This window comes from Lagopus muta, chromosome 17 (assembly GCF_023343835.1).
Source record: "Lagopus muta isolate bLagMut1 chromosome 17, bLagMut1 primary, whole genome shotgun sequence".
Taxonomy (NCBI): domain Eukaryota; kingdom Metazoa; phylum Chordata; class Aves; order Galliformes; family Phasianidae; genus Lagopus; species Lagopus muta.
The window spans coordinates 2,706,414-2,729,291 of record NC_064449.1 but is presented as its reverse complement, the minus strand read 5'-3'; the positions used below and the strand labels follow the sequence as shown (position 1 = coordinate 2,729,291).

The 22,878-nt window shown below is 63.7% G+C and overlaps 2 protein-coding genes across 4 annotated transcripts; one reads left to right on the top strand and one right to left on the bottom strand.

The window, feature by feature from the left end:
* Positions 1 to 1,514: 1,514 nt before the first annotated feature.
* SMTN (smoothelin) lies at positions 1,515 to 20,787 on the top strand. Of its 3 annotated transcripts, XM_048963927.1 has the most exons (21): positions 1,515 to 1,680; positions 5,298 to 5,458; positions 5,547 to 5,640; positions 5,727 to 5,805; positions 5,891 to 6,195; positions 7,273 to 7,369; positions 7,563 to 7,837; positions 8,024 to 8,087; positions 8,928 to 9,020; positions 9,299 to 9,697; positions 10,442 to 10,542; positions 13,643 to 13,807; positions 13,932 to 14,007; positions 14,107 to 14,271; positions 14,921 to 14,983; positions 15,135 to 15,201; positions 15,349 to 15,519; positions 15,595 to 15,718; positions 15,798 to 15,949; positions 17,276 to 17,445; positions 19,756 to 19,871. In XM_048963927.1, exons 1-20 carry the CDS (start codon positions 1,630 to 1,632, stop codon positions 17,418 to 17,420), a joined length of 2,847 nt encoding a protein of 948 aa, XP_048819884.1. In that variant the 5' UTR covers positions 1,515 to 1,629; the 3' UTR covers positions 17,421 to 17,445; positions 19,756 to 19,871. The 3 variants fall into 3 exon arrangements, with proteins under 3 accessions (XP_048819884.1, XP_048819883.1, XP_048819885.1); XM_048963926.1 differs by lacking the exon at positions 17,276 to 17,445 and having other exon boundaries at positions 19,756 to 20,787; XM_048963928.1 differs by lacking the exons at positions 9,299 to 9,697; positions 17,276 to 17,445 and having other exon boundaries at positions 19,756 to 20,787.
* On the bottom strand, positions 20,735 to 22,795 carry SELENOM (selenoprotein M). Its single transcript, XM_048963929.1, has 5 exons — positions 22,672 to 22,795; positions 22,563 to 22,598; positions 22,460 to 22,494; positions 21,951 to 22,029; positions 20,735 to 21,862 (listed from the first exon to the last, which is right to left on the bottom strand). Exons 1-5 carry the CDS (start codon positions 22,768 to 22,770, stop codon positions 21,650 to 21,652), a joined length of 462 nt encoding a protein of 153 aa, XP_048819886.1. The 5' UTR covers positions 22,771 to 22,795; the 3' UTR covers positions 20,735 to 21,649.
* Positions 22,796 to 22,878: the final 83 nt, after the last annotated feature.

Below are 22,878 nucleotides of genomic sequence, written 5' to 3'. Positions count from 1 at the left end.
CTCGGTGATGAGGCATCCGCAGTGCTGGTAGGAGGCTGTACAGTGCCCGTGCCAGTGCAGGATGTGAGGAATTAAATACTTCTGATCCTGCCCTGGCCTTGAGCAGAATGTGAGTCACATTTGAGAAATGGGTACATCTGTTTAGGAAGGAGTGTTCTGTCCTGAGCGAATGGCATCAGTTGTGCCCGGGCAGATGGGCCCCATGGCTGCTCTGGGACAGAGACTCGTGCTGAAGGGTTGGCAGAGCTGCACACTGCTGTGCATTCCTTACCTTCTTCTTCTCTGGGGTTATCAGCTCTTGAAGCCACCTGATGCTGAACTGCATGCTGAGTGGGAAATAGGCAAATCCACAGCAGCAAGGCTTGGATGTGCAGTCCCCAGGAGGAAGAGGAGGAGGCACAAAACCTGGCTGCCTGCCTCCCTCCTTCAGCTGGGAGGTAGGTGCAGCCTCACATGGCTGGAGGAGTTTCTCCACTGCCTGGGCACCTTGGGGCCCTGAGCCATGGGAACTGAGAACCCCAAAACTCAGCCAGCATGATGTCACTGCTTGCAATATCTCCGTGGGAGCTGCCCTGGATGTTGGCATGCAGAGGAGCAGCATCGCTGTGTTACACGTGTGCTTGTTGCGCAGCAAAGCCACGAGCTTTCCTCCTCCCCCTCCTCCCTGAGCGCATGCGGTGGCTTTTGGTAGCCAGGGGCAGGGGAATAGAGGCCTGGCACAGGCATCCCGTGGGGGCGGCTCTCTTTGCTTTACTTCTACACGATTAACAGAATCTCCTACAAAACTGTGTTCAGCTGGGGGCACGCACAGCAGCTCCCCAGGGTCACTGCTGCTGAGAGCCCAAGCGATGCAGTGCCATCAACGCTGAGCATGCAAAGGTGCTGCAGGGTCACAACCTTGGGTAAATGTGACTCAGTGAGGCACAGAGGGACACCTTAACAGGTAGTGATGGACAGCAGTTGCGGGAGGAATGCTCTGCCTATGTTGAGACTCTCGTGCTCCAGGCTGCCGTATCAGCAGAGCTCAGCCGTGCTCCCACCTCTGGGTGCTGTGCAGGACCTCCGAGCACACCATGCCCTCCTGCATCCACCGGGCTGACCCCAACGAGCCCCAGGGAAGGGGCCAAGAGCTGCAGTCCGGGAAAAAGCTCCGGGCACATTTACAGCCAAATTTGGCTTAGTTTTTTTTTTTTTTGCTGAAAGCCCGAGTCGGACGGAAATATTTCCGTGATGTCTCTCTGCCGTCGGTTTCTAATTCCGAACAAAAGTTTCCTTTTACACAAACAAACTTCGCCGAGATCGGGCAGCCCGTGCCCAGCCGGGGCTCCGCACCTCGGGGGCCTCACCGGGGGCTGCCGGACCATGGGGGGAAGCCGGGCCCGCTCCCCACCGCTCCCCACCCTCCGGGGGCGGCCGTACCGAGGCGGGGACGGGGCGGGACGGCGGGACCGGTCGGGGCCGTCCCGCCCGGAGCGGAGAACCAATGGCGGCGGTGGGCGCGGGCGGGGCGGCGCGGGGCCGGGCCGGGCGGGAGCGGGAGTGCGCGGGGCTGCGGGAGCGGGCCCGGCCCGGTGCTGAATCGGGAGCGGACGGGACCCGGAGCCTCGCGGGGGGCAGCGGGCGGGCAAGATGTCCCAGGAGAGCCTGCAGGGTATGGACGAGGGCGCGCTGAGAAAGCTGGTGAGTGCCCGCACCGCGGGACGGGGGGAGGGCGGGAGGAACGCTCGATGCGCCCGCAGGCGGCACCGCTCCCGTTGCGGCGTGGTGCCGGTGCCCTCGGGCCGGGCAGAGAGCGGGGCTGCTGCGGGGAGCTGCTGCGGGACCGCGGGGGGAGCTCCGGGCGCTCCCTCGGCGCTCTTCCGGCTGTGCCCCCTCGCCCGCTCTTCTCGGACTGACATCCGTCCGTCGGCTCCGTCCCCTCGGCCGGCGGTTCCCCGCTGCTCGCTGTGCGGTGCCGGGCGGGACGCGATGCCCGCCATCTGCCACGCGCGCCCCGGGTCTCCGCTTCCCGCTGGCCCGGCTCCAGCAGCCGAGCCCTCCCCGGCCACCTGCTTCCTGCGGGCATCCCGGCGCTCCCGGAGCAGCTTCCTGCCGGCCCCGCTCCGTGCCAACACCTTGGCTGCGTTGTTGCTACCGGCCCGGGATGGGTGCTCTCGTGGGCCGTGGATCGCTCCTCGTGCGGGAGTGGGCTTCTACCCAGCCGGGGATCCGCGCTGGGAAGCTGCTTTGGGACGTGAGCTGCCACCCGGCGTGCCGCCCGGTTCGGTGCCGCTCGGCCGCCTGCCCGCTTCCGTGCGCTGAGCCCCGCGCCGGCTCCACGGGCTGTTTGGGGAATGGAGAGCGGCAGGAAGCTGAGTCAACTCGGAAAGAACGTCCGCGGGGAACAGGAAAGGGTCGGGGTGCCGCTGGGACAGCGCGGAGGTCAGCACAGGGTCCGTGCAGCCCGCAGCTCCCAGCTGTCCTCAGTCCGCTGTGAGTGCAAGCTCACAAACCCATCTTCAGCCCCGGAGATGTGGGGATGGGTGCTCGGGGTTTCTCTTGGCTCTCTGCTTTCCACCTGAGGCCTCAGGGAGCTGAGAATGAGGCATTGCTTCTCCGTGGGGCTGCCCCCCTTTGACCACAGGGTGCTTCACACCTCCTCATCCTTTCCCACCGCAGCGGGCTGCATGCGGGTGCTGCTGGCTGGCTGTGCAGGTGTCCGGGGAGAGGCTGAACCCGTGGGGCTGCACAGCACTCCGGCACTGCACTGATGTGTGCTGCTTCTCTCCATCCTGCTGCAGCCCTGGGTCTCTGTAGATGATGTTCCCCTGTCCCCGAATGGCCTCACCCCACGGCTGCCCGCAGCTCTCCCTGTGCCCATGCAGCTGGAGGAAGCCTGCTCCGGGCTGACGTGAGCCGGCGAAGGAATTTTTTTTTGGTTAGGTTTTGGCTCCGCTTAGCTGGAAGAGGATTAGCCCATATAAGGGAAAACTGCCTGCCTCTGCCGCCGCTTCCTCCCTGCTCTTCTCTCTCCCCATCCCTCGGTTCCTTGTTCTCCTCCTCCTTTCTCCCAGTGGCTGAACTCCCAGCAGTTCGCTGATGTCCCCGGGGTGCCACCGTGTGGGACCTGAGGGCAGCCCGGAGCGGGCGCTGGCTCCCCGCAGCGGTGAGGGGCAGGTGCTGCTGTGGGGCTCATCCTGGCCGGCAGCGATGGGGATGCTGCTCTGGCTCTTTTCCCCAGCGCTGAGTTTCCCTGCGGCCACGCTCCGGCTGCTCAGCGCCCCTCTGTGCGCCACCTATCCTAGAGCTGGATGGAAAGCCTGGGCTAATTAGAGCTAATTATGGCCCTCTGCTGGTGGACCTGCCCTGAGCTGAGGCAAGGCTGAGTGCTGCCATGCTCGGGCATCACCAGGAAAGCAGCTCGTGGTGGTTTGCCAGCACCCTCCTCACAAAGCCACTTTGTGTGGGACGAGGCGGGCGTTTGCTCACAACCATTAATTTACTGCGGGCTGGGCAGGGCCCGTGGGGCCCTGGCATGTGCCGAGCTCAGGGCTTGTCACTGCAGGGCCCTGCGGCCCCTTCCAGCCCTGGCTCTCGCTGTGGTTTCCGGCACGTTGCCCTATGAGCCGTGCGTTTGCCGTGCGCTGGCTCCATGCTGACGTGGGCTTGGGACAGGGCTCCTGCTGCCCTACCGCCATCTCTCCTGCAGACGAAAGGCTGAACCCTCCGGGACCCCGGGTAGGTCTGACCCCATCCAGCAGATGCCCATGGGAAGGGCAGACCCTGGTTCTTCTTCCCTCCCTCCACGCTGCTCCTTTTGCACCCTGGCCACGAGGCTCAGAGCTCCCATGCCGGGTGCCGGAGCTGCAGAGCACGCAGTCGGCAGTTTGTTTAGCAAATGATCAGGGCCTCGGCCTCCCAGCGTGGGGTGGAGGAGTGGTTTTGTGCCCTAAAGGCCTTTACACAGCTGCAGAGCGCCTTGTTGCCTCCTTTCCATCCTCCCGGCCCATTGCAGAAGTCCCTCGGGAGGCTGTGGGTGTTCAGATGGCAGCTCTGCCCAGCATTGCCTGGGGCTCTGCTGCTGCCTCAGGACCTTCTGTGCACACAGGAGCAGGGATTGCTGCAAGATGAGGTAGCCCCAGGGCCTCTTGTTGTGGCCTTGGGCCTCTCCTGTGCTGTCTGCTAGGGCAGAGGCTTCTCCCACCCCAGGGATGTCATGCAGGGCTGTGAGGGTGGGCTGGGGCTGTTCACATGCCTGGCCTTATGGCTCAGTGGTGCTGAGCTCACCAGTGCTGTGCTCCAGGACCCTGCTGTGTGCTGAGCCAGCAGGGAAAGGGCTGTTCTGTTGCAAAGGCTGTGACTCCGGATGAGAGCTCACACCCTGCAGCACGTGGCACAGGGCTGCAGCCCCCGGCTCTGTCCCCAGGAGGCGGATGCTCGCACTGCTGCAGGATGCTGATATGGGATGCTGATATCACTGCACGACAGGGGGTGCTGGGAGGGACGTGGGAGGGAGCATGTTTGCGTTAAGCCGCAACCCCTGATGACAGTGATCCTCATTTCCAACACTGCTGCCCAGTAGGAGCTGACCCACATGGGAAGGTGTCCCTGGGGGTGGCAGTGTGAAAATTGCTGCTCCCAGATGGGTATCGGTGGCTTTGCAGGGATGGGCTGTGTCAGCAGATGCAGTGTGTGCCACGGGTCTGCAGCGGGCTGCAGCCTCCCCCAGCTTGTTGCATGCCTGGGGACAAGAGCTGTGCTTCTGGCCCCGCTGTGACCTGGAGCTCAGTGACCAGTTGTTTGGCCTGGCGGTGTCCTGTGGGAACGTGAGGAAGAGGACTGCTGCCTTCGCCCTTCGGTGCGGCCGCTGCTGCTCCCAGCATGCCAGGCCCTGATGCTGACAGCAGCTGCTGCAGGTCACTGGGTTTATTTTTAACAAGCTCCATGGGAAATCGTTTTCCTGGTTCCCTCGCTGCAAGCCAGTGCTTGGGCAGGGCCTGGTGTCCCGCAGCAGAGCTGTACCTGCGTTGTGCAGGGGCTGCTCTGAGTGCAGGCTGCTGGCACAGCTCACGCTGCGGCTCTGCTCTGGAGGAGGGGAAGCCCCCCGTGGGCTGCTGCAGTGCCGGGTGCTGTGCCCGCTCCCCGAGGCGATGTCCAGCTCTGGCCGACCTCACGTCCCATCCCACGCCAGGGTTGGGCCACCCCTCGTCCCCCGGAGCGGGGGCAGACAGTGCCAGGCAGTGTGCGCCAGGCGCGTGGGCAGCACGGGACAGACGGCCCCATTGTGCCCAGCGCCCAGCCCTGCCCTGTCCTCCCAGCTGGAGGCGACGCTGGACCTCGCCGAGCGGCGCCGCATCCGCTCAGCCATCCGGGAGCTGCAGCGGCAGGAGCTGGAGCGGGACGAGGAGGCGCTGGCCTCCAAACGCTTCCGCACCGAGCGTGGCAGCCACCGGCAGGACAACAAGGAGAACTGGCTGCGGTGAGTACCTGTGCACGGCAGGACCCCGGCACCGTTGGCCGTGTGGGACTCGGCTCCCGTGCGGCTCTCACCCCTGGCTTCGGCGCAGGTCCCAGCAGCTGGAGGAGGAGCAGCAGAAGGCCCTCGCTTCGCTGTCCCGGGAGCTTGAGTCCATCACCGATGTGGAGGAGCTGACAAAGCTGGTGAGTGCCTGACGGCGGGGTGGCACGAGGGAGCTGAGTGCCACCGAGCCCTCGCTGTGCCTCACTGCTGGCTCTGCCCTCCGCAGCTGCGGGCAGCCAGCGAGTACGAGGAGCGCAAGCTGATCCGCGCCGCCATCCGCAAGCTGCGGGCTGAGGAGATCGAAGGTGAGGTCTCTGTGTCTGGGCTGCCCTGCAGATGCTGGGATGCGCCCAGCTCCTTCCTGAACTTTACCTTATTGCTTCCACCCAGCTGCAGCCCTGGCTGGGAACGTGCAGAGCAGCCGCAGGGATGGCGCTGAGCCCGCAGCCGTGCCCGCACGTGCAGAACGCAGCAGGAGAGATGATGCTGAAACGGCAGCTCTGGTCAGGAACGGGGAGAGCTCCCAGAGGGCAGGCTCTGAGCTGCCGGCCGTGGTGAGTGTGGAGAGCAGCACTGAGCCCGCGGAGAGCAGCCGAAGGGGCGATGCTGAGCAGCCGGTGCTGACCAGGACGGAGGAGAGCAGCCATAGGGGGGATGCAGACAGACTGACTGCTGAGGAGCCTGAACGCTCTGTGGTGAGTGCTCTGGGGTGCTACTGGGAATTGCTGAGTCCTTTGCTTGTGCCAGCCTCCTGGGGGCACAAATCCCTGTGCGTGTGTGACTTACCTGCCTTAGGGGACTGTGGTGGGTGACACTGGTGGTGGAGCAGAGGTCTGTCGGGATGTGGGGATGTGGCTGTGCTCAGGACACTGACATGGGCTGTGTGAGGGCTCCCTGCTAGCCTTTGAAGGGATTGGTCCTGCTCCAGGACTAGGCTGGTGCCCGGCAACGATGGATGAGCTGGTGGAGCAGGAGCAGGGCTGAGAGTGGTGGGTGCAAGCCCAAGCTCCCTGCCCAGCAGTGATGGCCTTGCAGGACATGGCTGATCTGTGGTGGTTGAGTGTCCTCCCAAGGACACAGCACAGGGCTTCCACATGGGAGAGAAGGTGGGGAAGGGACAAGCAGTGGTTTGACCCCCAGGCTGCCTCTGTTCATCCCAGCTTTTCCATCTGCCTCCCTCAGGGCCTGTATAAGGCTGGTGGCAGGGGAAGGGAAGGTGACCCTGTGCCACTTCCTTCCTGGTCAGCATCTGCTGGCACTGCGGCACCCCGAGCATACAGCTGTCTGTGTTTTCTGATTAGACAGCCCATCTCACCTCACCTGGACAATTCATCCAAAAGCTAAAGCATTTCCTTAAGCAGAGACCATTTTGGCACTGGTTTCCCCCATGCATCCCTTGGCTGTATTCCCCTCTCTGCCTACCCCCTTCCTGTAGTTACACCGGGATCTCAGCCCACGTTGCCCTGGGCTGGTGATTCCACTTGCCCCTTTGTAGCACCATGCCAGGATACTTATCTCCTAGCAGCCTTCTGCAGTAACCCTGGTGCAGGGTGTGAACTGCTGTGTTTGATGAAGTCTCACTCCTTGCCCTGCAGCATGGGTATGACACAGGGGGAGGCTGCAATCTGCAGCGTGTCCCTGGCCAGGTGGCAGGATGGGACAGCGCTGCTGGAAGTGGCATTCTGACCCACCTTGCATGAGGATGTGCCTGGATGCAGTGGGGTGGAGGCAGCAGTGGGGCTGTCTGGGCTCTCACCCCTGATTTCTTCCAGGCCCATGAGCAGGAGGAGGAGCAGGAGTGCAGGCAAGCTGAACTGCAGGACCTGAATAGCCAGCAACTGAAAGAACCCCAGAAACCCCCTGTCCAGGGTAGGTCCATGTCTGCAACACATTCCAGGGGAAGAGCAGAGCTTGGGAGGGCAGGAGAAAGTGAAGTTTGAGAGAGAACAGGAAGATGGAGGGGCTGCAGTGGGTCTCCTGAAAAGCCCGAGCTGGAAGCCAAGTGCTGGGCTGGGGCCACAGGAGTGGAGATGCTGTACAGAGCCTCTGATCTGTCCTGCAGCCACAGCCTCAGGGACCCTGGTGCTCCTGGACCTGCACCCAGCCCTGGAGCCCACTGCAGCCCCACAGCCCGGAGAGCAAACCGCAGAGCTGGAGCTGCACACCAAGCGGGCATCTGAGTGTGAGCTGCAGTACCAGGAGGAGGGATCTGGCAGCCCCTGTCCTGTGCAGGAGCCCAACGTGGAGCCAGCAGAGGCCCCGTGCAGCACAGGGCAGAGCCGCCAGGCGGAGCAGGACGGCCCAACACAGCCCTGCGCTGTCACTCAGAGTGGCCAGGTATGGGAACACTGCATTGATGGGTGCTGGAGCCACCCAGACCACAGCCCCAAATTCTCAGCGTGGGGCTGGAGGTGCAGTGCCTCACGTGGCACATGGCTTGTCACGGTGCTTGCCCCTCTGAGCTGCGTAGGTCACATTTTGCCAGCTCCCCAGCTCACCGTGCTGCCCCTTTCCCCCCTGCAGTTTGTCATCTGCGTGCGAGGCCAGGTGTCGGGGAAGGCTGCGATGCCACAGGAGAAGCCAGCGGGTAAGGGCTGCCCCAGGCACCCCCAGGCCATCCCTTGTGAGCCCAGGAGGATGCACTGCCCCGTGTGGGGCAGGATGGACCTCTGGGGATGGGGATGCAGCGCCTGATTGGGCTCATGGCCTGCTCAGGCCTGGGCCAGGCAGTGGGGTGGCAGGCACAGTGTTTACAAGTCCCCCAGCTACCGGCCGGGCTGCTGCAGGGCCATGAAAGGGAATCTGTGCATGCAGCAAACCTCGGCCTTTTGCATTCTTTGTCCCAATAAGGCTGGAGCTGAGCACCGGTCCAGCCCTGGCCCCCCCGGGGCTGTACTTGCTGGCCTGGCCGGGGGCTGTGCGCTGCTCTGGGCCTTCCGTGCCTGGCCGGGTGCTCTTGGCAGCCCAGAGAGATTGTGTTGGGCAATTGATGCCCTTATGCTGCTGTTGGGAAAGCGTTTCCCTTCTTCTGTGCCAGGAGGAAATAAGGCCAAATGGGAGCTTGCAGCTGTGGGCACCCTCAGGTCATGTCTCTGCGGGGAGCCTTCAGTGTGGCACAAGCTCAGGCCTGGTGGCTGGGGAAGGGCTGAGCCCTGCTGCCCTGGGGCAGAGCAGGGGCAGCGGAGCGGCTCAGCTCCCTCCTGCATGCCATGGAGCCTGGCCCTGCTCTGCTGGGGTCCCATGGGAGCCGGGATAATCGCACAGCCCGTGTTCCTCCATCACCCTCCTGTGCTCTGTGGGGTGCACTGAGCTCCAGGGACATGGGTGACATGGGGGAGAGCTGACCTCCCTGCTTCGTTCAGTGCTCACTCTCTGCTCCATCTCATTCCTTGCACACGGACATGGCCTGTCCCTTCCTGGCTGATAGCACCCACCCAGAGCACGGCACGGACCCCATCTCGCCTCAACGCTCAGCGCTGGGAGCAAACGCCGTCCTCGCCGTGCCCACAGGGCCACGCAGGTGAGGGCACATGGTGACTGCTGTGCTCCATTTGGGGCTCCCATCCGTGTGTGTGTGGACAGGCAGAAGCTCAGAGAGCTGCCGGGCACCCGGGGGGCAGCATCCCTGTGGGCGGCATGCATGGGGACGGCGTGCATTGTGGGGACGGCATGCACTGCAGGGATAGCATGCACTGCGGGGAGGCTGGGGGGCAGCGCGCATCGCGGGGCGCCCGGGCTGCATGCACGGCGTGCAGTCGGCGTGGCACCCATCTGACCCGGCTGCTCCGTCCCCCGCAGAGCCGAGCCCCGTGCAGCGCTCCTCCTCGGTGCGGGAACGCGCGCAGCGCTTCACCCCTTCGGGCGCGACCTCGGTGGGCACCGCGGGGCGGCAGCGGGCGGCGGCGGGCGGCCCCGAGGGGGCGGGCGGCGCTGCGGGGCGGGCCGGACCCGGCCAATGGCAGCGGGGGCCTCGCACGGCCCCGCCGGGCCCCGATCAAAACGCGAGGGGAGCCGGTAGCGGAGGAGCAGAGCAGCGCCCGCCGCCCGCCGGCCCCCGCCCCGCCGGTACCGGCCCCACCGCCGCCCACGACGGCATGAAGACGTACTTCACCATCGAGATCAAGGATGGGCGCGTGCAGCCCCACACGCAGTCCGTCACGCCCCGCATCGTGGCCGCCCCCGGCAGCCAGCGGGCAGGTGGGCACCGGGCGGGCGGCACGGGGACAGTGGGGACGGTGGGCACCCAGGGGACGGCAGGGAGGGTTGGCGCCCGGCGGGGCGTTGGACGGCTGGATGTATGGTGGGTGCTGCAGGACAGGCAGGTGGGGGAGCAGTGGTGGGATGTGGGATGCTGGGGGCCCAGCATGGGCTCTGCAAAAGGGCAGGAGCATGGCAGCCCTCGCCCTTTGGCTCCAAAGCTTGCCCCTATCCAGGTGCTCCCTCCTACCCTACAGTCCTTCCTCCAATCCCACAGCCTTGTCCCCTCCTGGCTCTGCAGCCCAGCCCCAGAGCACAGCACAGCCCCGTGCTCTTGCCCTATCCCTACAGACCCGCCTCTGTGCTGGCATGGGCATCGTGCAAAGTGCCATCCCCGCTGCTGCCCCTGTGTGTCACGCAGCCTTGCCTGCCCGTATCAGGACAGGATGCCTCTGTGCGCTCTCCGGGGCTGTCCCTCACACCGGGAGGTCTTGGCTCCCCCTGGAGAGCTGCGGGAAGTGTCCATCTTAGGGGTGAAGGCATGCTGGGGGGGCCTGGCTCCCCCTTGACGCAGCAGCTCCCACATGCTTTAGACGTCCCCGCAGCCCTCTTCTGCGCACCAGAGCTCAGAGCTCTGCTGCAGGAGCAAGATGCGCCGGAGCCGGTGCCTCTCCCCATCTGCGGGCACAGGGCTGAGCCTGTCGGGCTGGAGCGCTTCCCGAGTGCCCGCGGCTTCCTTTGCAGAGCTCACCCTGGGGCTGAGGAGCACTCCCATCCGCATCACCGCCATCCCCAGCAGCACCGGCGGCATCTGCAGCATCACCACCAGCAGCAATGTCGTCAAAGTGAGTGTGCTCAGGGCCCTGGGTGTGGGGTGGGAGCAGCCCCGTGCATCGAGGCAGGTGCTCGGTGCCGGCAGCTCGGTTGGGGGGCTCTGTTGTGTGGATAGGGGAGCCCCCAGGGCCTGTGTGTAAACCCACATCTTTGTCCAGATGAGCCCCCTGTGCCACAGTGTGTAGAGATGTTTAGAGAAGGGGGTGGGTAAGGGGCAAGTTTTGTGGGTCTCCCCCTTTGCTCTCAGATACCTCGTAGGGTTGTGGCAGCTCAGGGAAACCCACTGCTATCCAGCCCTGTGTTTTCCGTTCTGGGAATGAAGCTTGGCCATGGGGCTCGGGAGCATCTCTAGGGCCCTGCTTCAGGGGCTCTGCCCTGCAGTCTGCCCTGGATCCTGCCTCTTCCTCCTTCTGTGCTCTCCAGCTGTGCCTGCCTGGTGCAGGGGGATTCTTGGGGACAACTGGAAAAAAAAAAAGAAAGTTACACCCACCCCTGGCTCCGATCTGGGTGGAGATGAGGACACAGCCCTGGGTGCTGCAGTAGCAGGGCTGGAGGTGCCTAGAAGGCAGCACAGTGCTTACAGCTCTTCAAGAGCTTTTATCTGCTGTTGGCCATCTAGGGCAATGCAAAGCGTGCGCGTGTGCAGTTGTGTTGGCAGGAGCTGGGATGTCCAGAACTGTGCTGCCTTGCTCACGGGGCCAAGTGCCTGCCTGCTTCTCCGGGCATGGCCAAGGTGGTGGTCAGGGTGCTTCTCGCTTGCTGTGGGCCCAGCTCGGTGCTCACCTCAACCAGCATGCAGCCTGGTGGGGCTGCAGCAGGTGCTGCCCATGCCAAAGGTGCAGCTCTCTGCCCACGGAGGGTGACAGCCCCGCACTAATGCGCTCATGCAGGCTTGGCCCTGCGGCCCGTCAGCTCTCATTAAGGTATTAGCAGTGTTGTGGCACTGGGTGGGTGCTTGGGGACCAGGGCTGGACACGACCTCCAGGTGTGCTGCGAGCGGGCAGGGAGGAGGAGGAAGAGGAGGAGGAAGGGGCTTTGGTGCCCTCAGCCCTGCCAGGTAGGGGTTGGTCTGACCCATGGTGTGTGTGGGGCCGGGAGCTGCTGCCTTTTGCTGGGAGTGCTGCGTGCGCCTTGGGAGCTGGCAGATGCAGAGCTCTTGGGGCTCCGTGCAGCAAGGGGAAATGAGACCCGTGGTCACAGCCGGTGGCACTGCCCTGCAGCAGTGCTTTGAGCTGGGTGGGTGCCACGGGGGCAGGATGGCTGCGGGAAGTTGTGCAGGAGGGGCTGTCTGCACGCAGCAGAGCAGTGCTGCTGGGGTGGATCCTGCAGGGTCTCTGCTACTGCCTGCTTGTCTCGCAGAGCCCCGCTGCTGCATGGCCACAGTGGCAGCAGCTGCCAGGCCGCGGAGACAGAGGCAGGAGCCCATTCCCTGCAGCAGCCCCCCTTTGCTGGGCCACCTGGTCCCATGGGGCCTGGAAACACTTCCAAGTGTCAGCGCCTGCCTCGGCGCCCCTGCACGGGACCCCCGGCCGCACCGCGACAAGAATAGCCGGGCCGGCCTCCGGCCGGGGGTGGTGCCCCTGCAGCCCCTATAAAGGGCAGGGGACAGCTGAGAGGGGCCCGCTGCGGCACCCGCAGCCCTGGAGCCCGCCGGCAGCATGCCGGGGAACAGCCTGGAGGACCTGGCTCAGGCCGGGGCGGCCGAGCTGGAGGAGCTGCGGCGGGAGCTGCAAGCCTTCGGGCGGGCAGTGGAGGGGCAGCTGGAGCAGGCCGTGCGGCAGGTGCAGCCCCTGGCCCGCGCCCTGCGGGATCTGGAGGAGGAGCACCTGGTGCTGCGGGCCGAGCAGGCGCGCCTGGGCCGCCGGCTGGACCTGCTGGCCCTATGGCTGGCACCGCCGGAGCCTGCGGAGAAGGACCTCAGCACCCTGTTTCTGGAAGCACAGGATCCTTGCGCTCATTTTGAGGGCACCGAGGAGTCCGGCAGCCCGGTGGCCCATCCGCCCACTTTCTCCAGCACGCGCCAACAGTCGACCCTGCACCTCTCCCGGAGCGACAGTTTTGTGAGTGCGGGCCGAGCCGAGCCCGGCCGGGCTGCTCCGTCCTGGGCAGCACCCGCAGGGGGGGCACGGTGCCGGGGCCGAGGAGAAACCCTCGGCTGGGGGTGGGATGGGCGTGCGGTGTGGCTGGATCAGCTGCAATCACAGCCTGCTGCTGTGGGAGGCCGGTGCCGGGCAGGGCTGCGAGCCAGTGGCGCCTGCCTGCTTCGCATTGCTGGCGTGCCGGCCGCGGGGCAGCTGTCCCGGCCCTTGCGTGGGCTCGCCTCGCGGTCGTCACCTCGCCCTGCGGTGGCCCTGGGCTCTGTGCTGCTCCTCCTGCCCAGAGCTTTGCTGCATTGCTGGCCCTGGGCTGAGCCACTGGGGAGCCGGCCGGGGCCAGTAATGCGTGCCCTCACGCCTGGCAGTGGTGTGAGATGGGGCCAGGTGTGCAGCAGGGCTGCCTTGGCCCGACACCTCCCACCCGCTGCCTCCAGGCCCTATTCTGGGCCTGGAGAGCTGCCCACGGCGCATTGCTTGGGGGTCGTGCTGAAAGGGACTTGGTGTCCTGGCCGTGCTCCCGCGGGGGCTGAGCTGGCCTAGTTCCTGAGCGGAGATGACGAGGAGGCTCTTGATCTCCTGTGCAAGCTCTTCTTTCTGCTAAGTCCTTTAATTCCCTGGAAATCCCTTGTGCTGCTAATGGTGCGCACTGGCTTTGCCAGCACCTCGCCAGCTTTAGGGCACCAGGCATGGTGCCCCCCTGCCTCACCGGAGGCCCTAGTAGTGGCAATGGGTGGTGGGTGTCTGCAGGCTGCAATTTGGAGACATTTTGGCAGCAGGTACAAGAGCACCTGGGGCCTCCTGGGGCAGGGTGGGCTGTGGTGTGCTGAGTGTTGGGGATGTGGCATTCTGCCTGCGTTGGTCACTGCTGACATCCACGGCGAACCACCAGCCGTGAGCTCCTACACCACACAGTGCATCCCCACAGTCCCTGCTGCCTGTGGCACTGGGTGAGCATCGGGTTCATTAGGGGGCAGTCAGGCTGGTGAGGCTCAGGCGTGCGGTGCTCTCCTTGCAGCCGATGGAACCGGAGCTGGTGGTGGAGCAGCCCCAGGCACCGAGGCTGCAGCCAGAGCTGCCCAATGGCATGGAGAAGGTCCAAGTGAGGGAAGTGGAGAAAAAGAGCAAGCTGAATGTCGAGGAGCTGAACAGGATCGAGGATGAGAGTGTTCTGGATAAGATGGTACGTCCTTCACTGTGATGGTGCGGGCTTCTGAGAGCAAGATCCAGGCTGGAGATAAAGGGGCTTGGAACTGGGTGGGAGAAAAGAGCAGAGGGGCCATGCTGACCTCCCCTTCCTCCTGCAGCTGGATCAGACCACAGACTTTGAGGAGCGACGGCTGATCCGTAATGCCATGCGGGAGCTGCGCCAGCGCAAGCGAGGTAGTTGGCAGCTGCTGGGAGGGGGCAGTGCTGATTCCCCATGTGGGGTCACGGACCTTGCATCTCGCTGCTGACACCATCTCCTGTGTGCATTTGCAGACCAGCGGGAGAAGGAACGGGACCAGCGGCTGCAGGAGATGAAGAGCCAGGCTACAGTGAGCAGGGCTGGCCACAACACTGAGACCACCACCACGCAGAGCACCCAGTCAGCCGATGGCTCAGCCCGCAGCACTGTCACCAAAACCGAGCGCCTCATCCAGTCCAGTAAGAGCAGGGCTCTGCAAGCACGCTTGCTGCCGAGGATCACCACGAGTTCTCTGTCTGCCGTTCTCTGTGATTGCCCTGGCTGGGACCACTGGCATTTCCAGCATTAGCCCAGACTGTGGCATGCACCAGGCTTTGCAGAGCCCAGGGCAACGGACAGCAGAGAGCTGGGCATCTTCTGTTGCTCTCCCTGTGCAGGGAGGTGACAGCATAGTACACAGGGTCAGCTGCACCCTGCAGAGAGCAAGACCCTGTTTTAGGGCCGGGTTTCACTGTCTTTCCTTGGTCAGCCTCCTGCTTTAGCCTTCCTGGGGCCTGAGCCCTGAGGGGATCTGCTCTAGTGCCTTCCCACCTGACCCATGTTCCCCATTGGGATGGCACAGGGCTTGTGGGCCCTCTCCTGTCACCCACACTTCTGCCACCTGACTCAAGCTGACAGTAGCTGTCTGTGGCTGCTCCAGCCTTCCTGCCTCACTGTTCCATCACTCTGACCTCTCCGTTCCACCTGGTTGCTGCCTCGGGGCACACAGCTTCTGTCTCACCCCCATGCTTATGCTGGATGTCTCCCTGCCATGCTGTGTAGACACAAGGGTAGTTCACAGCGCTTGGTCTCTAACCCAGCTGACCCCCTTTACTTTCTCCCCTGCAGATGATGGCAGCAAGACTTCCCGCACAACAACCATGGAGTCGAGTTATGTGAAGAGATCAGACAGTAAGAGCTTTAGCTGCCTTTTATCAATGGCACCCCTAGTGCTGCAGAGCACATAGCAGAGCTTCCCCAGCCTGCCCCAAATCCCCCAGCCTGCCCAGCTCCTCTGCTGCTCCGTGACTCCTGCCTGAGGTCTATTTCTTCTACTCTGCAGATGGCAGCAGCAGCACATTTGTTCAAACCAAATCATCCTACAGCTCATCTTCCAAGAAGACAGGCAGGTGAGTGGTGATGCCAGCAGCCAGGAATCTTGAGCTGTGCTGGTTCTGTCCTAGGAGCGTGGAGTTCTTTGAGCTGCAGGGATGATGAGGAGCTGAGAATAACAGTGTTCCTTTTCTGCACTGAGGCTTTGCCTGTGTCTCTTGCAGCATCTTTGACCGGGAGGATGAGAGTGCCTCAAGGCAGAGCAGCCTGGCTGCGCTGGAACGGCGCCAGGCTGAGAAAAAGAAGGAGCTGATGAAAGCTCAAAGCCTGCCCAAAACATCAACCTCACAGGCTCGCAAGGCCATGATTGAGAAGCTGCAGAAGGAGGGCGGGAGGTGAGGACATGCCAGGCAAGGGGCAGTTGGGGCAGCAAGCATCACATGCGTTACTCTCTGTGTTTTCTCCCTCAGCTCTCCAAACCCTGCAGCACCGCGTGCAGCTGTGCAGCGCTCCTCCAGCTGTGGTGTCCCCAACGCCAACAGCATCAAGCAGATGTTGCTGGACTGGTGCAGGGCTAAGACCCGGGGCTACGAGGTCGGTGCTGCCTCCTCTCCCAATGTTGGGCCAGGCTGGGCCAGTCACTGTGCACCTTAGTAACTCTCCTTTCCTGCAGCACGTGGACATCCAGAACTTCTCGTCCAGCTGGAGCGATGGCATGGCCTTCTGTGCTTTGGTCCACAACTTCTTTCCAGATGCTTTTGACTACAGCCAGCTCACACCCCAGAACCGCCGTCACAACTTCGAGGTGGCATTCTCCTCTGCAGAGTACGTAACTCCAGTGCTACCACAAGGGCTGTGGGCACGTCCCACGCTCAGGACAGCTCTTTCTCCTGCTGCCTGGGCACAGGGACACAGGCAGGGCTCTGGAGGAGCTGGCCATGCTAGAGGCTCGGTGCCCGTTTGCATCACTCCTTTCTGTTACACAGTGAGGTTGGGGAAAAGCTGACTTGGCTGTACAGAGCCACAGTGGGCCAGTACAGCCCAGTCTGTTCTGAGGTGGTGGGGATGGGACTGGGTCTCCTGGGCATGGAACATAAAAGCCAAAGGCAGAGCAGGCTCTGTGGGGCAGGGCACCAGCCATGCACAGTGCAGTACCTGGGCAGCTGGGAGTGGGGTTTGTACGTGCAGGTGCCTCCTTCACGGTTGTAGGGGCTCAAACACCGTTGCAGCTTCTCAAGTCTCTTCCCTCCCCTTTTGCTTCTGGTTTTCCTGGGTGCTGAGAGATGGGAGCGCATCCAGCTGGAGGGCTGGAAGCCAGGCCCTCTCTCCTTCCTTCTGTCTCTCCTCCCATCCACTCATACTCTCCTCCAGCACCCTGCTGGCCTCGCCTTGGGCAGGGCCAGGTGGGTTTCGGAGGGGCCCCATCCCCACCTGCCTGTCAGGTGGCAGCCGGCTGGTGCTCAGTGTGGTGGCACTGGCTGGGAGCTCCCGGCAGCTCCCGCAGTGCCGTTCAGTGGAGCAATCGGGAATAGGGGGCCGTGTGCCTGGGTCTTGGCGCTCCTATTAATAGACTTTTTGCTTTAATTGGGACCGGTGCGTGGACTGAGAGAGCCATCGATCTCTCCGGCCTGGAAGCCAGGTGGCCTCTTGTCCTTCCTCCTCCTCCAGCTCTTGTGAGCGTCTTCTCCTGAGCTTCCTGCACCAGGGCTGTGCCATGCGGTTCCAAGCGGAGCTGGGCAGGATGCTGGGCTTGCCCAGCCCTCCTGGCTGCTCTATATACAAGCTATATAGAGCGCCGCTCCGCTCTGGAACTCGCTCCCCGAGCACCGGGCGCGCCAGAACACATCACTCCCTCTTCTGTCTCGTTCTGTCATTCCCTCTTGACCTCACGCCTGTCCACACTGCTCACCTACCCTCCCATCCCCTGCTTGTGAGCCCTGGCCCCCCCAAGTCACACTGAATGGCCTTGGAGCGCGGCGGCGCCTGGAGCCGTCCTGCCCTGCATCGCGCACCCCCAGAGCATGTGAGAGCAGAGCAGCATCTGCCCGGGGAATGGGAACTGCATTGATCCGTGTCTCTTGTTTTCTCTCTTTCTCCCCTCCCCGACTGGGCTGCGGTCACTGGCTTGCCCCTCTCTCTCCCTGCCCTCAGGAAGCACGCAGACTGTCCGCAGTTGCTGGACGTGGAGGACATGGTCCGGATGCGCGAGCCAGATTGGAAGTGTGTGTACACATACATTCAGGAATTCTATCGCTGCCTGGTCCAGAAGGGGCTGGTAAAAACCAAAAAGTCGTAGCCCATTTTCACCCCCGGGAGCGATGGTGAGAATCTTCCTGTCGATCTACTGCCGCACACCCACCCGCCTGCGTCCCACCGCTTGGCAGGAGGGCCGGGGAGCAGCCGCTGCGGCTGGGGCAGAGAACGGGGCATACTGGTGGGAGAGGGCCGAGTCCCGTTCTGGGAGCAGGGTGGAGGCAACTGGCTGCCTCTCTCCTTTCAGAACAGCGCTCGTGGGGTGAGGGCTGAGGAGGTGGTCATGGAGGGGACCCAGGGCCCACGGCTCTCCAGCCTGATGCCAGCAGGAATGGGGCTGCCGTGGCTTTTCCCTGCCTTCCTCCCGCTCACCCATCCCAGCCCAGGGGGCTGAGCAGCTGGATTCCAAGGAACACCGCTTTGGTCACCAGAGTGCTCCAGCCTCACTGCCCGCACTCGCTGCCTCCTTTTTCTGTACTGGAGGCTGCCTGTCCCAGGCACGCAGAGGCTGCTGGCTGCAGTGGAGGGCCGAGGGGCCGGTGCTGCGCTGCAGGATCAGGCGTGGCTCAGGGTGCTCCCCTCCCATCGAGGTGCTGCCTGCTCATATATGGGCAGGAGAGGGGAGCCTGGAAAGTGTGACTCAAGGCTGCAGTCCTGCCTCTTCTTGCACTGTTTGTGCCTGTCTTTCAGGGGCATCCTAGCTGGCACTGGAGCCTCCTCTCCCCCAGCTCTGCACTGCACTAGCACACCGAGGCCCAAACAATGCCTTTATAAGGGCAGAGCCTGTCTCCCTCTGCTGCCTTAGCTTTTCCATCCCCCTGGCTGGTGGTAGCGGGGGACCTGCTGTGCTCAGGCGGGTGCTTTCCCAAGGCCCTGAGCATGCCCTCCTGGGCTGCTGCATCATACAGTGAGGCTTCTGCAGCCAGGCCCTAGGCTCAGAGCCCATTGCTTCTATGGCTGTCTGAGTTCCAGCCCTGCAGCATTAACCAGGAGAGCGGGGCATAAAGAGCAAGGCCCCAGGCAGAGCTCCCAGGCTGGCTACAGCCTTCCAGCATGGCTGCAGCACTTGTGAGGAGCCCTGGGGCCAGGCAGCTTTCTTTGATCCGGGTGCTCCTTGCACCCACACCTTCCTGCCCAAGGACTGGCACCAACTGTGTGTCTGTGCCAGTGCCAGCCCGGAGCTCCTTGCTACAAGGGCTGTGCAGGGGCACCAGAGCACATGATGGGGCTACCAGGGTCTGCAGCTTGGCATGAGGGGAGAGGGCTAGGGATGGGGCATTTTGTGGCAGGTGTCTGATGCTCCCAGTACGGTCACAGCTGTCCCAGTGAGCCCCTGCCTGGCTCAGCCTGCGTGACAGTGAAACCTGGAGCCAGGCTTTATGGGTTCTGCAGGACCCTAGCAGGGATGGCTCCGTCCCCAGCCCCTGCATGAGCCTCAAGCCCAGGCTCAGCTTCAGGCTGCTCAGCCCCAGCCCTGATCTTGGTGCTGGTGCCAGCACAGCCTGTGCTCTGTCAGCCAACACTGGCAGTGGCTGCTCCAACTCTGGGCACTGTCCTCTCATAGGTGACAGCAGCACTGGGCTGCTCCCAGACAACCCTGCCAGCCCCAAGACCTGAAGAGCCGTGTGAGGGAGGGAGCTGCCCCTTCCCTTCCATCTGTACCCTGCCTGGCTGCAGCAGCAACAGCCCCTGCTGTGCCAGCGGCCCCAAAGACCAAGGAGCCACCTGGGGCCTGATGGAGCCACGTCTTGGGGTGCAGGCTGGCAGCAGTGGGGCAGGGGTGGTGCTTATAGCCAAGGGTCAGAGTGAGCAGCAGTGTCATCCCGAGGCCAGCTTTAATGATGGAGAGGGCCCTGAGGTGGAGAGCAGCTGGGAAAGGGTCTGGCACAGGACTCAGTGCCCAGCCCGGGCATCAGGGCAGCGTAGTGACTCCTGGATGAGGTAGCCATAGGCCATTGCTGAGCCCCTGGAAACTGTGTGGCTCTGGCAGAGTCGTGCCCACAGACAGGCCCAATGCAGCCTCCCCGGGCTGTGATCCAGCAGTTGGTGGGAGGCTGGGAAGCATGGCCAGGGGTTGGGGAGCACAGGGCAGCATGGGGTGAGGCTGCTCTGGTGGCTCCACCGCAGTGCAGTGACCTCAGCCTGCACTCATGGTGGGGGGAGCAGGTCTAGGAGGGCTACGAGTCCCAATAGCGGGGCAGGGCGTGGGTGGCAGGGGACTGTGGAGGCAGTGGGGCGAGCAGTGCTGGCAGGCTGCCTGGCCTCGCAGGCCACACTGGGCTGGAGACATTGAGGGCACAGTGAGGCCGGGGGCAGCCTGGCGCTGGCGGCCCCATCGTGGCCTCCTGCAGGTGTGCTGAGGCCCCATGTCTTTGCAGGATGCTGGCGGACTGCGTGCCCCTGGTGGAGGTGGAAGACATGATGATCATGGGGAAGAAGCCGGACGCCAAGTGCGTCTTCACCTACGTGCAGTCCCTCTACAACCACCTGCGTCGCCACGAGATGCGCATGCGGCAGAAAGAGTGCTAGAGCCTGCCCCGGCCTGCGGCTGCCCGACACCTCACTGCCCCCTCCCTGCAGGGACGCTGGTGTGCGGAGGAGCTGCCGCCCCATGGAGAGGCTGGCAGCAGGGGTGGAGAGGCTGTGGGGCTGGCGCTGGACAAAGTTTGGGGCTCCTGGGTCACCCGTTGCTTCAGCCTTGCTGGAGCTCCTCGGTCAGCTTCTGCCCCGGCTGGCTGCCAGCTGAACGTACGGGCAGGGCAGAACGGTGCCAGGCGGGTGGTGCCTAGGATGCCACTCTCCCTGCAGCCAGCTTGGCTCTCCTCCCCTCTGCCATACTCTAGTGTGTTAAGTTATTCATTCTCAAGGAGTTCTTTTTACGTGGGCAGGGTCCCTGCTTCCCCCGGGAGGCTGGGGCAGCACAGTACCCTCGGGCCCTGAGCCAGCGCAGGTCTGTGTCTGTGTGGCTCAGCCCATGGACCCTGCAAGCCAGGGCCCAGGTGGGCGCTGCTGGTTTTGGTGCAGCCGGGAGGCAGAGCGCCCTGCTCCCCAGGCGGCCTGAGAACAGTTCTGGGCCACCTGCAAGGAAGCCTCTCTGCCCACCACAGTCCCTGCTTGGTGCCACCTCCCTGGGGACGGCCCTGTGCCAACACCCTGCTTCCCACCGCACACACGTGCCCAGGGCGCTTCCACGGCGGGGACCTGCAGCACCGCCGTGCTGGGGAGCTGGAGGGGAGCGGGGAGGGCCCCAGGGAGCGCGGGGCCAGGGCCAGGACCAGACAGCCCCCGCGCTCCTCCCCAGCTCTGGGCACCTCGTGCTCAGTGCCACTCGCCCCTTCATCACAGTCTACACCTGCGTTGACACGTGTACCAACACCAGCCAGACAATAAAAGTTTATTCTATAGGGTGATTCTTCTGCCTCGGGTCCTTCTCCCCAACCCCTTCCAGCAACCACTCCACTGCATGCAGGGCCACCCTGGGAGGATTTGCAGCCTCAGCTGCACCAAGACCCCTCAGCTCTGGACCAGAGGGCCCAGAGCTGGGCTAGCACCCTCACCCCTTGCTCCCAAAGCGTGCCCAAAGCTTTGGCGCCTGATTTACGTGGCCATGAGGACAGCACAGGAACTACATAGCAACCCTGCAACCCCCTCCTGCCTCTGTCCTGCAGGCATGGATGTGCACCCAACTGAGACTGCCCCAGAAAAATGACAAGGTGCAGCTGATGGTAGGCAAGGGCTTTACTGTGTGCTTGATAGAGGCAGCCTTGCTGGTGATGTAAAGCCATACCCTCCTGGGAGGCAGCTGTCCCACCTCCAGGACTCAATACATCTGCCCTCAGCACATGGAGCTTTCTGCTGAGAGTTTCATCCTGTCCTGTGCAGGTAGGATACTGCTGTCCAGCACCAGGAGTTGACTGGACCTTGATGCACGGCAAAGGAGCAAAAAGATCTCTCCTTCTCCTTACCAATCATGCCAAAATGTCTGGGCTGCATGGCTCAGGGGGAAGGCAGGGACAGGCACACAGGCTCACTCTGATGTCCACAGTGCTCAGGAGCCTCCGCTCAAGGCTGGCACCATTCAGGGCACCCTTGGGACAGAGGCTACAGAGCACCAAGCAACAGAGGTAGCAGCAGGGAACATCTCTGCTTCCTGCTCACACTCTCACCACCCCGTGGCATGCTCCCCAGCCGTGTGTGAAGAGCTGTCCTAACGCCCTCAACCCCACGCTCTAAGGACTGGCTGCAGGGCTTCCCACCGCCTGGCACTGCTCACTACAGGTCTGGGTGGTCCTTCTTGTCCTGTTCAGACAGGGTCTTGCTGTCAGCTGCAGGAGCTCTGCGGGGTATTAGGGTGGGCAGTGGCTTGGCAGGGGCAAACTGGAACTCCTCAGGCACAGGGGCTTCGGGAGTCTCCTTGCGGTAGAAGCCCAGCTCCTGCACCAGCTGGTTGATCTCCTCCCGAGTCATGTCGCTCAGGGGGATTCTCTGCACAGAGACAGGGATCCATAGTAGCTCCATCAGCCGAGGTGCCCTGGAGCCTGCAGCTGTGCTTGGTGCTGTGCAGCCCGCTCACCTCCAGCTCCTCATATCTGAAGCTAAGCAGCACGAGCTCAGGGTCGGCGCCGGGCAGGTGCTTCATCTCCAGGTTATGGCTGGGTGATTTGTTAAGGAGTGGCAGTGCCAGGCAGGACAGTCCCGTCCCCCCATCCTCCTCCCGTCCCATCTCAATTACGCCCTGTTCTGACCCCTGTGCCGTTCTGCTACAAGCTCACATCCCGTCCCGTCCCTTGTCCTCATCCTGGCTCATCCCATCCCCCGTCACATCCCATCCCCATCCCGTCACATCCGTCCTCGTCCCGTTACACCCCGCCCCGCCTTGTCCCATCCAGCCCCCATCATGTCTCCCCCCCACCCCACACCACCCCATCCTCGTTCCAACGATTCCCAGCCCCATCCCACCCCGACCCCATCCCATCCCCATCCCTATCCCACTCCATTCCCATCCCACCTCCCTTCGCCCCTTCCCACCCCAATTTTGCCCCATCCCTGACCCATTTCCCCCACCCCGTCGCACAGCGATACTACAGCGGGATGTCCTGGTTGACGAAGGCTTTCACCTGCGGGCAGAGCGGCGCGGTTCGCGGCAGACCCGGCTCGGCTCCCCCCGTCCCCGTTAGACACTCACCTCCGGCAGCCGGCTCAGCCGTCACCCGCCGCACGTCTGCGTGCAGACACAGCACAGCCGGTCACCCACAGCCGGTCGCAGCCCGCGCTGCCCCCGGCCCCGCACCCACCTCCACTTTGCCCCTCGCCAAGCCCCGGGGCGGCCGCCGCTCGATCCCCGTCGCCGCCGCCGCCAGCAGCAGCAGCACGGCCAGCACCGCCCGCCGCATCCCGCCACGTCGCGACACACCGCGTTCTGCGCATGCGCGGCGCTGCGCGGGCACGCACCGCGCGCGTGCACGGCCGGCGGCCGCGCGCTCACGGCCGCGCGCAGGTGC

What these genes read in the sequence shown, in the direction of transcription:
- SMTN (XM_048963926.1), top strand. Translation starts at nt 1,630, where the DNA reads ATGTCCCAGGAGAGCCTGCAGGGTATGGACGAGGGCGCGCTGAGAAAG. An exon ending in CGAGCGCCTCATCCAGTCCA is followed by an intron (nt 14,272 to 14,920) that starts GTAAGAGCAGGG and finishes TCTCCCCTGCAG; the next exon opens with ATGATGGCAGCAAGACTTCC. An exon ending in CTGCAGAAGGAGGGCGGGAG is followed by an intron (nt 15,520 to 15,594) that starts GTGAGGACATGC and finishes TTTCTCCCTCAG; the next exon opens with CTCTCCAAACCCTGCAGCAC.